At 35.1% G+C, this 14,457-nt stretch overlaps 1 protein-coding gene across 1 annotated transcript; it reads right to left on the reverse strand.

Annotated features, from left to right (window-relative positions):
• Positions 1-12,728: 12,728 nt before the first annotated feature.
• LOC127135146 (cell wall / vacuolar inhibitor of fructosidase 1) lies at positions 12,729-13,345 on the reverse strand. The gene has a single exon (XM_051061942.1). The coding sequence runs from the start codon at positions 13,308-13,310 to the stop codon at positions 12,789-12,791; it is 522 nt and encodes a 173-aa protein (XP_050917899.1). The 5' UTR covers positions 13,311-13,345; the 3' UTR covers positions 12,729-12,788.
• Positions 13,346-14,457: the final 1,112 nt, after the last annotated feature.

Genomic DNA, 14,457 nt, shown 5'->3' on the forward strand with positions numbered 1-14,457 from the left:
ACTTATGTAGAAGTCACAACTATTTGAGGCCGAGCAATAGAAATTTTAGTGTTAATGCATGTTAGAGATATAGTATTATGAACCATACTCCTAAAACATACCACACTTAAAAAGAATATGCAAAAGGGGTGGACATAATCTCATCCCCACTTATGTTGATTTTGTAATCAACTAGCCTTAGGATATAGAGACATCATAGGTCCATGAAGTGAATGAGAAAAGAATAGGATTGAGATGAAGAGGGAGGGGGAATGGAATCAACATAAATCGGTCAAAGGAGGTCTTTTATACAAATTAAAATCATTCATTCATTTTGGGAGATGAAATATACATTTCACCAATCCCCTAAATCCAATGATTTTAACTTAACAAAATCAAATCAACCTTGACCAAGGCCCAACAACAGAAGTCAAACTCAAAAAGCCAATATCAAAAGCTCAACATAATTTATTTTCCAATTAAACAATAAAATCAATTAAATAATGCATTAAATTAATTGTTTCATAATTTTTGGAAACTTAAAAGTATTTTTAAATAATTAAAAACATTCACAAAAACAATTAAGTCATGAAAAATATTAATAATGATCCAAAAAATAATTTTAATTCAGAAAATGAAAGAGGAATTTATTTAAAAATTTTCAGTGAAACTCTCATATTTTTTGGATCAATATTAAAATTAATATGAATTAAGGAAAATAAACTAAATAAAATGAAAATCAGAAAAATAGAAAAAACGTGGACCACTTGATCTCCCTCATTAATTGAGGTTGCAGATCAAGTGGCTGCTAGTGCGCGTTCCATGGTGGACACAAGTCAAAGCGTTGTATGGATGGTATGCAAAACCAATGCACAAGATTAAAACGTTTGAAAAGGATCTTGTGGTTCAGATGAGTGCCAGCACGCCACCAGAGCCAAAGCTCTGGTCTCCTTCTCCGGTGAGCTTCACTGGACCGGTTCACTCACAACCATCACCAAAATTAAAAAGAAGGACATGAATTTAAAGTAAAAATGTTCAGGAGCTCGAATATGGCCTCAATTTCTCCAAACCCTAATTATATTGAAAGATGCAGGGACTTGAATTTTTAAGTACATGATCTGAGCAAGTCAATCTTGTTGCTTACATTGGTAGGACTTCAGACAGCCAAATATCAAGAAAAACTATGGAGAACTGAGTGAGAATCGAAGAGATGAAAATTTCTGGAAAATACCTTCAATGCAGGTCTGTATTCAATCGATCTTGCTCTTGATCTTGCTTAGGACACTTGATGGAGTGGAATTGAATGATCAAAAGGCACAGGACTCTCGGAGTTTTGAATCTCAAAACAATGAGATTCAAACTCAATTTCTAATGGAAATTATCAAGGTTATCCTTTGAAATGAGAGGGTTTGAAGGTTGGGGATCAAAGTTAGCGTGCAGGGTCCTTCATTCTGATCACAAGGGTCTATATTTATAGTCATATGATTGCTAAATGCACACTTGAAATCAAAGCTCCAAAAATAGAAATGTACATTTCATGGGTGCATGGGCGTGTGATAGGCCCATGTAATCACTCCTTCTTGTACAAAAACAAGTACAAACATTGCTGAAGTCATGTTGGAAAGCTATGCATTTGTGTATGAAAGTTTCAAGTTCACTTATGCCAAATGATCATCCAAGTTCAAGCCATGCGCAAGTCACTCATACTTTGTCCAAATGGGATGAAAATGGACTTTTTAGAAAGTTTAGATCAAGAGGAAAAACTTTAAAGTTTAACACTTTTTCATTTGAAGCTTGGATCATGATAAATTTGGAGGTGGAAGTTGGGAAAATAAAATATTTCAAAACAATTTCTAAGTGTCAAGCCACATGTTCACTTATTCCATATTGGCTAACTTTTTATGTGAGCTTCAAATGAGAAAAGTTCCTTTATAAACGTTTTATCTCTCTCAAAGTCCTTCAAAATGGTCACAAATTTGACCTCATTTGGATTTAATACGAAGGAGTTATGCATTTTTGAAGTTGAAGAAAATCACTTGTTCAATGACATTGGTCCAAAATGACCTATAATGTATCCTCATATCACATGCACATAAAAGTTGAATTTTCTATTCCTCCAAACATAAAAGTTGAATTAGAAATCTTTAATTTGATTGTGCAACTTGGAAATATTTCATCTCATAAAAAATGAGCAATTTATGGCCTTGGGAAGTTGACCTCCAAATTAGGGTTTATACAAAATGACCTATAATATTTCACCATAAAAAATGACTTTCCAAGGAAAACTAGCTCTAGACCTCAACATGAAAGTTGTTTGGAATGTCATTTATAGTAACATTTCTCTTGGAATCATTTTCATATTACAAAAATTGTAGGAGATAGGGTCTAAGGAACCCCAGTTTTGATCAGATGAATTCCTCTAGTCAACCACCATCAACGAACTTGCTATCTTGCCATCCTATTGCCTTTTGGGACTCATGGAGGATCATATATGCATAAGATGATGAAATTTGAAGTATCAGTTGAAATATTTGATCAATTGTTGAAGAATCTTGTTGAAGAAGTTACACAAGACCCCTAGATGAATTAGGGTTTCCAAGGCAAACCAATTCCAAACTCTTGATGATTTATTGATAAAAATAACACATAAAGATCATGGGGATTCATATATGATGCTTATAGCCATAGCAAACCAATCTTGATTGAGCTCCTTGCAATTAGGGTCTTAAACCCTAGATATGAGCTTGATGAATCAAAGGTGAGCACATGCCCTATCTACAAAAGAGTTAGTTTATACAAAGACATATTTTTGGTATTTTGGTTAGTAAAGATGATAAAATACAAAGTATGATACAATAAAATGGTGCTTGGTGATCTCTCCCAATGCAAACCCAATGAATGAGGGGTAAGGAGGATGCCAAGATGTGATCCTAATGCTTATTCATATGATGATAAGAGCATGAGGGATCTTAGGGTCAAAATTGGGGTCTTACAACGGCGCTGATGGAATCTGTGATTGTTTCCCAGAATCAGTCATCACGAACTCCTGCAACTCCTCCTCCTCAGAGGACTGTCATTTCTGAGGTTGCTATCTCAATTGTTCCTATTGTTGCTGCCAGTCAATCCATTCCTTCTATGCCTGCTGGGTTCCCTTGGGGAATGCCACCAAGTTTTATGCCAGAAGGGTATGCGCCCACATTTGTTTCTTTGCCAACATCTAGCCTGGTTATGTCAGTGCCACCTCTAGTTGTTCACACCCTGCCTCGTGTTAAGGACACTATCTACCACTCTGAGTTGTCTGAAGGTGCATATGTATATGAGAAGATGGATGAGATGAAAGATAAATTCCTCGAGTTGCGCAAAGAGTTGAAGACTCTGAGAGGGAAAAACTTGTTTGGGAAGAGTGCTGACGAACTCTGCTTGGTCCCCAATGTTAAGATCCCGATGAAATTCAAGATCCCAGACTTTGAAAAGTACAAAGGGAATCCTTGCCCGCTAAGCCATCTTGTTATGTATGCCAGAAAAATGTCTACTCAGACTAATAATGATCAGTTGCTGATTCACTATTTCCAAGACAATTTAATTGGAGTTGCCTTGAGGTGGTACATGGGTTTGGACAGTGCAAGCATCCTTACATTCAATAACTTAGGTGAGGCCTTTGTCAAGCAGTATAAGTACAACATGGATATGGCGCCTGATAGAGACCAGTTGGGGTCTATGTCTCAGAAGGATAAGGAGACATTCAAAGAATATGCCTAGAGATAGAGAGAATTGGCTGCCCAAATAAGTCCACCTCTTGAAGAGAAGGAAATGACGAAGATCTTCTTAAAGACGTTGAGTTCGTTTTATTACGAACGCATGATTGCAAGTGCCCCCAATTATTTTACCAAAATGGTAAACATGGGGATGAGGCTAGAAGAAGGAGTCCGTGAAGGACGTTTGTCTAAAGAAGAAGCATCAGCTAGCAAGAAATATGGTGGGAGTTTCTCCAAGAGGAAGGAAGGAGAAACTAATTTAGTCTCAGTGGGGAGGCAGAGGAGGCCTCATGTCAGAAAGAGTTCTCAAGCCTGCCAGCATCAACACCAAGTTTCATCAGTAATTCTGGTTTTTTCCAACAATTCCAACAATCAATCAGTTCCACTTCAGCAACAACAACAACATCAACAACCGCAACAAAGAACCACCACCACCAACAACAATCATCACCAACAAAATTTTGAGAGGAATAAGGTCTCCTTTGACCCTATTCCTATGACTTATGCAGAGTTATATCCGTCATTGGTTCTCAAGAATCTTATTCAGCCAAGAAATCCTCCGTAAATTCTTGAGCCACTACCATGGTGGTTCAAGCCTGGTCTTCATTGTGCTTTTCACCAGGGAGCCCCTGGCCATGATATACAAAATTTCTACCCTCTAAAATATGAATTTCAGAAGCTGGTAAAAAGTGGTATGATGTCCTTTGAGGACAGAGCGCCGAACGTAAAAGCCAATTTGTTGCCTGCTCATGGTAACGCTTCTATCAACATGATGGACGACTGCCCAGGGAATTTTAGAGTTTTTGATGTGAGACGTATCCTAAGATCTATGGTGGAGATGCATAAGACTTTATGTTTAATCAGTGACTGTGAACATGACCATGATGATTGTGAAATCTGTAGCATGAACCCTTGTGGGTGTATGATTGTCAAGAGGGATATCCAGAAGTTGATGGATGAGAATGTAATCCAGATTCAACAGTCGAGGGATATGGGAGATGATGTGAATGTGATTGTGCCAGTATTCAAGACCCCTGAGCGGGTAGTCATTCAGTTTGATAGCAGCATCAACAATAATGTCAATAGATCGGTATCTTCGTTGGTCATACGGTTAGCGGACCCTGTCCTCTACTCATTCGTTAAAGCTATGCCATATCATTACAATGCCACTATGATTAAAAATGGTCAAGAGGTTCCTCTACCAGTCATGGACTCAGTGGTAAACATTTCAGATATTGCGAAGGTAACCCGTAGTGTTCGTGTGTTCATTCCAATATTTCTGAAGATAGTAGAAGATGTTTCAATGATTAAGAAAGCAGAGATTCCAATAGTGAATTTGGTTAATGCTCCAATGAGTTAGTCTGGTGAATCCATCAAATTGAAGACTAACAATGATAATGAGGTGTTAAGGTTGATTAAGATAAGGGAATTCAATATTGTGGGGCAGCTGCTCCATACTCCATCAAAGATCTCCATGTTGTCACTACTGATGAATTCTGAAGCGCACAGGGAGGCATTGCAGAAAGTGATGGAACATGCCTATGTTGAACATGATATTACTGTGGATCAGTTTGACCACATAATTTCCAACATTACTTCCTGTAACAATTTGAGTTTTTGTGATGAAGAGCTTCCCGAGGAAGGCAGAAATCACAATTTAGCATTACATATTTCGATGAATTGCAAGGAGGACATTTTGTCCAATGTCTTGGTTGATACAGGGTCATCATTGAATGTGTTACCAAAACCAACTTTGTCAAGACTCTCTTATCAAGGGGCCCCAATGAGGTATAGCGTCGTAATTTTCAAAGCGTTCTACGGTTCTCGTAAAACTGTCATTGGTGAAGTGGACCTTCTAGTGAAGATAGGTCTGAGTGATTTCCAAATTACTTTCCAAGTGATGGATATCCACCCGGTCTACAGCTGCTTGTTGGGAAGGTCATGGATTCATGAAGTTGGAGAAGTGATGTCTACTCTTCACCAGAAGTTGAAATTTGTGAAGAACGACAAGCTTGTCGTTGTTGGTGGAGAGAAGGCATTGTTTGTGAGCCATTTGTCATCTTTCACATACGTTGATGCTGAGGAGGAGGTTGGAACACCGTTCCAAGCCTTATCTATTGCTGATGAATTAAATAAAACTGGGGCACCCATATCTTCTTTGAAAGATGCATAAGAGGTTATTCAAGATGGCAACATTGACAAGTGGGGTCGTGTTGTAGAGGTCACCGAGAACAAGAATAGAGCCGAGATAGGATTTCAACCATGGCCGTTAAACGCTAAAGTCAAAGTTATGCAACCAGTATTTCGCAGTGGAGGGTTCATTCATGAGAATGATCAATACTCAATTTCCATTATTTAAGACAATGGTGATGAAGACGAAGCTCGCGTCAACTTTGTGACACATGGCCCGACTTGCAACAACTGGGTTGCTGTTGATGTTCCTATTATCATTCATCGTTCTAAGTAATTTGTTGTTTTATTTTAAGAAGAATCTTTCTCCTATGCCTAAGGGAGAAGTGAACATTATTGGGCATTTTTATTATTATCATCAATAAAAATACAATTTTACTCATCCACATCTATGATGTTCTACTTTCACTTTTTGCTTTTTCTGAAAATGGTAATCACAAAAAAACAAACAAATAATAATCTTCCACCTGCATAATATTTGATCGCACTCCACTTCTCTAAAATAAAAAATATCAAATCATTAAGCAGGTTGGTTTTCAAACCCATTGAATACAATGATCCTACTCCCTCTCCAAACTTTGATTTCCCTGTGTTAGAAGATGAGGAAGAGATTGATGATGAAGAAGTATCTGATGAATTATCTCGTTTGCTTGAGCACGAGGAAAAAGTCATTCAGCCGTTTGAAGAGAAGATTGAATTAGTCAACTTAGGTTCTGAGGACGATGTGAAGGAAGTCAAGATTGAGTCTAAACTGTGTCTAGAAACTAAGAAGGGGTTGATTGATCTTCTTCGAGATTATTCTGATGTATTTTCTTGGTCCTATCAAGACATGCCTGGGTTGGATTTTGAGATTGTGGAGCATAGATTACTGTTGAAGCCAGAATGCCTGTCGTTCAAGCAGAAGTTGAGAAGAACGCGTCCTGATATGCCAGTAAAGATCAAAGAGGAAGTGTAGAAGCAAATTGATGCTGGTTTTCTTGTAACCTCCGAGTATCCGCAGTGGGTGGCCAATATTGTGCATGTTCCTAAGAAGGATGGAAAAGTCCGCATGTGTGTTCATTATGGAGATTTGAACAAAGCTAGTCCGAAAGATGATTTTCCTCTGTTGCACATTGATATGTTGGTAGACAATACGACTAAATTCAAAGGCCTTTTATTTATGGATGGATTTTCCGGTTATAATCAAATCAAAATGGCACCTGAAGATATGGAGAAGACCACATTCATTACGCCCCAGGGAACATTCTGTTATAGAGTGATACCTTTCGGTCTAAAGAATGCTGGTGCAACGAACTGGAGAGCTATGACCACTCTTTTTGATGATATGATGCATAAAGAGATTGAAGTTTACATTGATGATATGATTTTCAAATCAAGTGATAAAGAAGAATACATTGAACATTTTGTTGAAGTTATTCCAGCGTTTAAGGAAATATAAACTCCGATTGAATCCCAGTAAGTGTACTTTTGGTGTTCGTTCTGGTAAGTTGTTGAGCTTCATTGTCAGCGAGAAGGGTATTGAAGTTGATCCTGCCAAGGTCAAAGAAATACAAGAAATGCCTGCGTCCAAAACTGAGAAGCAAGTCAGAGGTTTTCTCGGTCATTTGAACTACATATCAAGATTTATATCGCATATAACTGCCACATGTGCGCCTATTTTCAAGCTTCTTCGGAAAGATCAGTCTTGTGATTGAACCGAAGATTGCCAGAAAGCTTTTGATAGTATCAAAGAGTATCTGCTGGAACCTCCAATTCTGTCTCCGCATTTTGAAGGAAGACCATTGATCATGTATTTAACTGTGCTTGAAGAAAGTATGGGTTGTGTTCTTGGTCAGCAAGATGAATCGGGAAAGAAAGAATATGCAATTTACTACCTCAGTAAGAAATTCACTGACTGCGAGAATCGATATTCTATGCTTGAGAAGACATGTTGCACATTGGCTTGGGTTGCTAAGCGTCTGCACCAGTATATGTTAAATCATACTACTTGGTTGATATCCAAAATGGATTCAATCAAGTACATCTTTGAGAAACCTGCTTTAACTAGGAGAATTTCCCGTTGGAAGATGTTGTTATTCGAGTATGATATTGAATACCGATCTCAAAAAGATATCAAGGGTAGTGTCTTGGCTGACTAACCGATTCAAGATTATCAGTCAGTGCAATATGATTTTCCTGACGAAGAGATTTTATACTTGAAGATGAAAGATTATGATGAACCATTGCTTGAAGAAGGGTCATAACCTAGTTCCTGTTGGGGCATGGTATTTAATGGAGCTGTTAATTCATATGGCAATGGAATTGAGGCGGTGATTATTACTCCTCAAGGCATGTATTTTCTGTTTACAGCTAGATTAACCTTCAAATGTACAAACAATATGGCCGAGTATGAAGCTTGCATTATGGGCGGTGATTAACTTTCAAATATGTTTGATTTCCCAAAGTTACACCTCAAAATTTATCATGATACAAGCTTCAAATAAAAAAGTGTTCAACATGAAAGTTTTTTCCCTTGATCTCAACTTTCTAAAACATCCAAGATCATCTCATGTGGATTAAAATTGAGGGACTTGCATATGGCTTCATTGTGGAAAGTGTTTTGGCAAGATTGGATTTCAAATGATCAAATTCTTTTGCATGCTTACACATGATGCATTCAATACTTTTTACACACCAAATGGAAGTGGATTGCATCATTCTCAAGGCCCAAACCATTGCCCATGCACCCATGCAAGAAGGTTTCCAAATTTGTCCAATTTTCAAGTGGTGCAAATATCAAGTGCATTGCCTATTTAAACAAGCTTAAGGCTTCAGATTCATCATCAACACCTTGCCCAAGCTTTACTAGACCAATTCAAACCCTCACTGCCGTAGAATTTTCTGAGATTTCTCTTGAAATCGAGCTTGAACTTCATCTTCTGTTTGGAGGTTCAAACTCCAGAAATTCATTTCCCTTTGCATCTCATTTAGTTTCTGCAAGCAAGAGGAGGAGAAAGCAATCAAATCCATATCAAGATCAAGTGGAATTAGATCAACTCGAAGGTGATTTTTCAGAAACTTTTTCTCTTCGATTCTCTCTTAATTCTCCACTATTGTTGATTTTTGGTTTGCTGAAGTCCTACCAATGTAGGCAACAAGATTGAGTTGGTTTGAGGTCAAATCGAAGCAACTCAATTTATGATCCTCAAAATTCAATTCCCTGTATCTTTTCATATACTTGGAATTAGACAAAATTAGGCCAGATTCGAGCTCCTGAGCATTTTTTCTTTGAATCCATGTCTTACTTTTTCATTTTGGTGATGGTTGAAGGTGGACCAGTCCGGTGAGGTCTACCGGAAAAGAAGACCGGAGCTCTGGCTCCGACGATGTGTTGGAAGAATCTCAACCATAGGATCCTTCTAAAATGTTTTAATCTTGGACGTTAATTGTGATTACCACGCGTGTGTCTCATTTGACTGCATTGCATGTGGAAAGCACGCTGATCACCATCTGATCCGCCACCTCAATTAATGAGGGAGATCAGATGGTCCACGTTTTTTTGAATTTTTGAATTTTCCTTTTATTTGCTTATTTTTCATTAATTCATATTAATTTCATTATTGATCCAAAAAATATGGGACTTTCACCAAAAAAATTCAAATATTTTCTCTTTCATTTTCTGAATTAAAATTATTTTTTGGAACAATATTGATATTTTTCATGATTTAGTTGTTTTTGTGTATATTTTTAATTATTTAGAAATGCTTCTGACTTTTCAAAAATAATGAAATTTTTTCTCCAAGGTCCTTTGACCTTGTTTGACCTATGATAAATGTCTTGACCATTTATTTGGTGTTTTGAAGAGATTTTAGGTTTTTTGATCAAATATAATTTAATTTAATGTATTTCAATTTTATTTTTAATTGTTTAATTGTGAATAAATTGTGTTGAGCTATTTTTTATTGACTTGTGAAGTTTGACTTTATGTTTGGGCCTTGGTCCAGGTTGATTTGACTTTTGTTGGATTAAAATCATTGGAGTTAGGGGATTGATGAAATGTACATTTCATCTCCCAAAATGAATGAATGATTTTAATTTGATAAAATTCCTCCCATGACCAATTTGTGTTTGTCTCATTTCCCCTCCCTCTTCATCTTCAATCCCATTCTATCTCATCCCTTTCATTGACCAATTACATCTCAATATCCTAAGGCTAATTGGTTCATCAATAACTTTGTGTTAGATGAACCAATACAAGTATGGATGAGATTATGTCCATCCTTTGATCATTTTCTTTTTGTGTGTGGTATGTTTTAGGAGTATGGTTCATTATACCATATCTCTAACATGCATTAAAACCAAAAAAATTATTGTCCGGCCTCAAATAGTTGTGACTTCTACATAAGTCACTAAATCGCTAAAATTTGGGTCACAAGAGTTCAATCGCTAAATCCATGGCTAATTTTATTTTGTGATCAATTTAGTAACATCTTAAAGTTTACTCATGGATATTAAATTTTGGTGGCTAACTCGGTGGCTAGAGTGAAACTTCCAGTCACTAAATCGGTCAGTAAAAGCGAATTTTCTAGTAGTGTATGTTCCATTTTATTGTCATCATCATAGAGTCAAGTCCATTAAACCCTAATGATTTAGTTTCATTTTTAACAACTCTCTAGTTATCCTTAAAAGTCTTGTTGTCATTATCAAAGACATGTTCATATTTAATAGTTGTCATCATCAAAAGCATATTCCATATCCTGCATAACAAGATTCCATATTATGTTCTCCATTTTTCACTACACTCATATTAAATCTAGAACTTACTTGAGTGTTATAATGCTAATATTACATGTCCACAACCGCGCCGCTGTATCGGAGATCAACATCACTGGTTCATGATTCCTCGTCGACAATTTACACCTAATTTTGGTTCCATAACATAACATGTAGCCATTTATCTTAGAATATATAAATCTTCTGCCTCCCAATTTCTCAACACATGTGATCCTCGATGTATAACATATTGAGCTTAATTATATGTCATAATGATAATGAGATATGATGTTTTTTTAGAGTTTTTCTAAATTATATGTTTTTCGGAGTTTGTGCCCGTTAAATTTATTAGGTGAGCAATTTCTAAGCATCATATATATATATATATATATATATATATATATATATATATATATATATATATATATATATATATATATATATATATATATATATATGAATTCAACTTTGTTGATGAGCATTATGTCTAGTATTCCTAAGCCTCATGTTTTAATAGGAGTGTACACCTTAATCCATTTAATTGTTATCATCTTTATGTCTACAAAGTTTCTTATGCAAGTCTCTAGTTTATTAATTAGTGAAACATGACCTCCAAGTATGAAAAACGAACTAAAATCTCTTTTCCCTTTACAAAGACCTCTTGCTTGAAGGATTATGTATCAATATAAGTGTAAAGCCTGTTAAGAGGGGGCGCCAGAACTATCTCAGGGAAGGCGAGGTGGCACGTCACACACGTGAGGTACTCCTTAGCCGCCTATTTATTAGGATGAGTGTCCATTGCTTGATTATGTTGCATGTTCCCTGAATGACTCGCTCGATTCATGAGAACGTAGAGAGTGATATGTCCCAGTCTACAACAGTACGAAGAGAGAGTCAAAAGAGGAACATCATGTTGTCCTGAATAATAGCGAATTGGCTAGCCACTTTCCACATTCTTGAGAGCGATTATCATTCTCTCAGAGCTTAGGGTCCAGGCTCAAATATTTCTTATAAATACCTCAATCTTAAGGTTAAAAGGGATCCAATTCGTTACGCAAAAATACTACATACATAACTTCTCACATCCCTGTGTAAGTTAGCTCTAGAGCCAAGAAAAACCCTAAAACAAATCGTAAAAATTAAAAATATAAAAAAACCTTCCAAAACTCAAGAGTATTTATTCTACACTATCATCTTAATTTAGTGATTCGTTTTAAAAAAGGAACAACTAAAACATACTAATATATTTCTTTTTAAAAAAGGGAATAACTAAAATGTATTAATATAAAATAAGAAGAAGAAGAAAAAAAAGGAATATCCAATAATCCTTGCATAGCTCAAGATTTTTCATTCTATAACATCTTCATTTCCTTCTATGGTTGGTTCAAAAGTTGGAAAATCTAAATTGTACTAAAATAAAATTAGAAATATCCAAAATCTTTCCATAGCTTGAGATTCTTCATTTTGCAACATCTTCACCTTTATTTAATGGTTGATTCAAAAATAAAAATATCTAAAAGTGTAATAAAGTAAAATCAATAAAATATGAATTTCCAAAATCTTTCTCCAATCGAAGAGTCTTTATTCTAAACTATCATCATTTGCATTCAGTGGTTTACTATATTTGTGAAATTCCTTGTCTTTGCAATATTGAGAATGCTCTCTAATTTTCAAAAATATTTTTAAGACTCGAAAACCCACTGCATGTTTTAGTCATGTTAATTTATATTTAATGTTATTTAAATTTAATCAAAATAATTATTTTCTTCCCTCAAATTTCTTTATTCTTTACGACTATAAATATCTTACGCGATTTTTCTATGAATTAAAAAATAAATAAAAATAGTTTTTTAAGATCATTTTGCTAAAAAAAAGTGGTTTTTTAATGAAATTTCTACCAATGAATATTTTAAAAATAGTTAAGGATGAAATTATAAATAAAAAATGGTTCGACTAAATTAATATAAAAATGACATATTTTACTCATTTAAAATAGAAAAATCTAAAAATTAAGTTGCGAATATATAATCTCATGTAAAAAAAAAAAGAGTATAAGATATAATTTTAATTTATTAAATGATCAATTTCATATCGAACATTTTGATTAACCACCTAAACCAATTGTCTACAAATATGTGCTGTTATGGTGGATGCACGATCCATAACAAGGTTTTCAGTCGTGAGTGGTGATTTTCCAGAGAATCCCTTCTCACAAGAAGAAACTGCTTTAGAGGCATCAACTGCACTATCCATCGCCAACTTAGGGTTTCTTTTCTGCAAACCTTCGGTTGCTTGTGGAACATCTATTGTGATAATTACATTGTATTTATCTGCACATGATTTAAGTGCCGTCTTTTGATCGGGCGAACTACTTTCGATAAGTTGATTGATTTTGTTTAAACCAATGTTTGCTTTGTCTTTCATTACATTAACCATGATCTGTGCTAAACCACTCACATCTGCGGTGGAGCTTTTCGGATCATCAGTTAGGTATTTCTTACATTCCTCATAATTTGGAGTCTCTAAGCAAGTGTTATGTATTGTTTTGGCATCATTTGGTTGGATAACTCGGGCGTGAGTTACAACAAGAATGGTGCACAAAATGAGAACGAATATTGCTAATGACTTTAACATTGTAAAGTTTTTTAGAATGAGAAGAAATAAATAGATGTATTACAAGTTTATAAGATTAGAAGAGAATGAATGAGAATGGAACAACAATTACCCTTATTTATACTAGGAAGCCTACACTAGTTAATTCATTTTTAGTAAACTTTTACCACTTAAATTTCTAATCATTATTTATTAAAATGGTATATAAATAAAAAAATTATTTCTATATTAATGTTTTTTTTCTAAAACTAAACTTATCATCAAAAATAGTATTGATTTTTTTTTCAGTAAAATTTTAATTTTAATATTTTTTCTAAATTAATGAAAAATATGAATAATTGAATTGTGATGAGAAAATAATATAAAATACAAAACAAATATGTTTCTAATTTTTTATGTTAATGTTAATATTATTAATATTTATTTTATTTTTTACCAAAACGGAAATGATATGCAACAAATTTATTTTTATACAACTAATATTAGTTTTTTTATAATTAGATTTAAAAGAGCACAAACATTAATCTGAGCAATATCCCTACTAAAATTTTGTAAAATTTTCAATCTCCTTATGACTTTATCCTTTAACTTCATCCCCCAACCAATCACCCAACTAATTTTATATGACTTCTAACATTTTTAAAAAAATAATTTAACATTCAAACTAAATCAAAGTCTAAATAAAGATAAATTCAAGGTCTACTGTTGGAGTTCTCCTAGACCCAGTTGTTGAGAGACTCCATGCTTTGGAAGATAAATTCAAGTCTTTGGAGGTTCACACTACTCCCGGCTAGGATGTTGTTGATATGTGCCTAATGCCAGGACCGGTGATTCCCCGGAAATTCAAAGTTCCAGATTTTGACAAATACAAAGGGATCAGTTTCCCGAGAAGTCACCTCAGAGCTTATTGTCGCAAGATGTCGGTCCACATCAATAATGATCAACTCTTGATTCATTATTTTCAAGATAGCCTCAATGGGGCATCCTTGAAGTGGTATATGCAGTTAGAGAGGGGGAAAGTTCAGACATGGAGAGACATTGCAAAATTTCTGAGGCATTATCAGTATAATACTAATTTTGCACCCAACCGCACTCAGCTGCAAGACAGAACTCACCGCAGCAACGAGTCATTCAAGGAATATGTCCAGCGATGGAGAGTGTTTTTAGC

This window comes from Lathyrus oleraceus, chromosome 4 (genome assembly GCF_024323335.1).
Source record: "Lathyrus oleraceus cultivar Zhongwan6 chromosome 4, CAAS_Psat_ZW6_1.0, whole genome shotgun sequence".
Classification (NCBI taxonomy): domain Eukaryota; kingdom Viridiplantae; phylum Streptophyta; class Magnoliopsida; order Fabales; family Fabaceae; genus Lathyrus; species Lathyrus oleraceus.

What these genes read in the sequence shown, in the direction of transcription:
- LOC127135146 (XM_051061942.1), bottom strand. Translation starts at nt 13,310, where the DNA reads ATGTTAAAGTCATTAGCAATATTCGTTCTCATTTTGTGCACCATTCTT.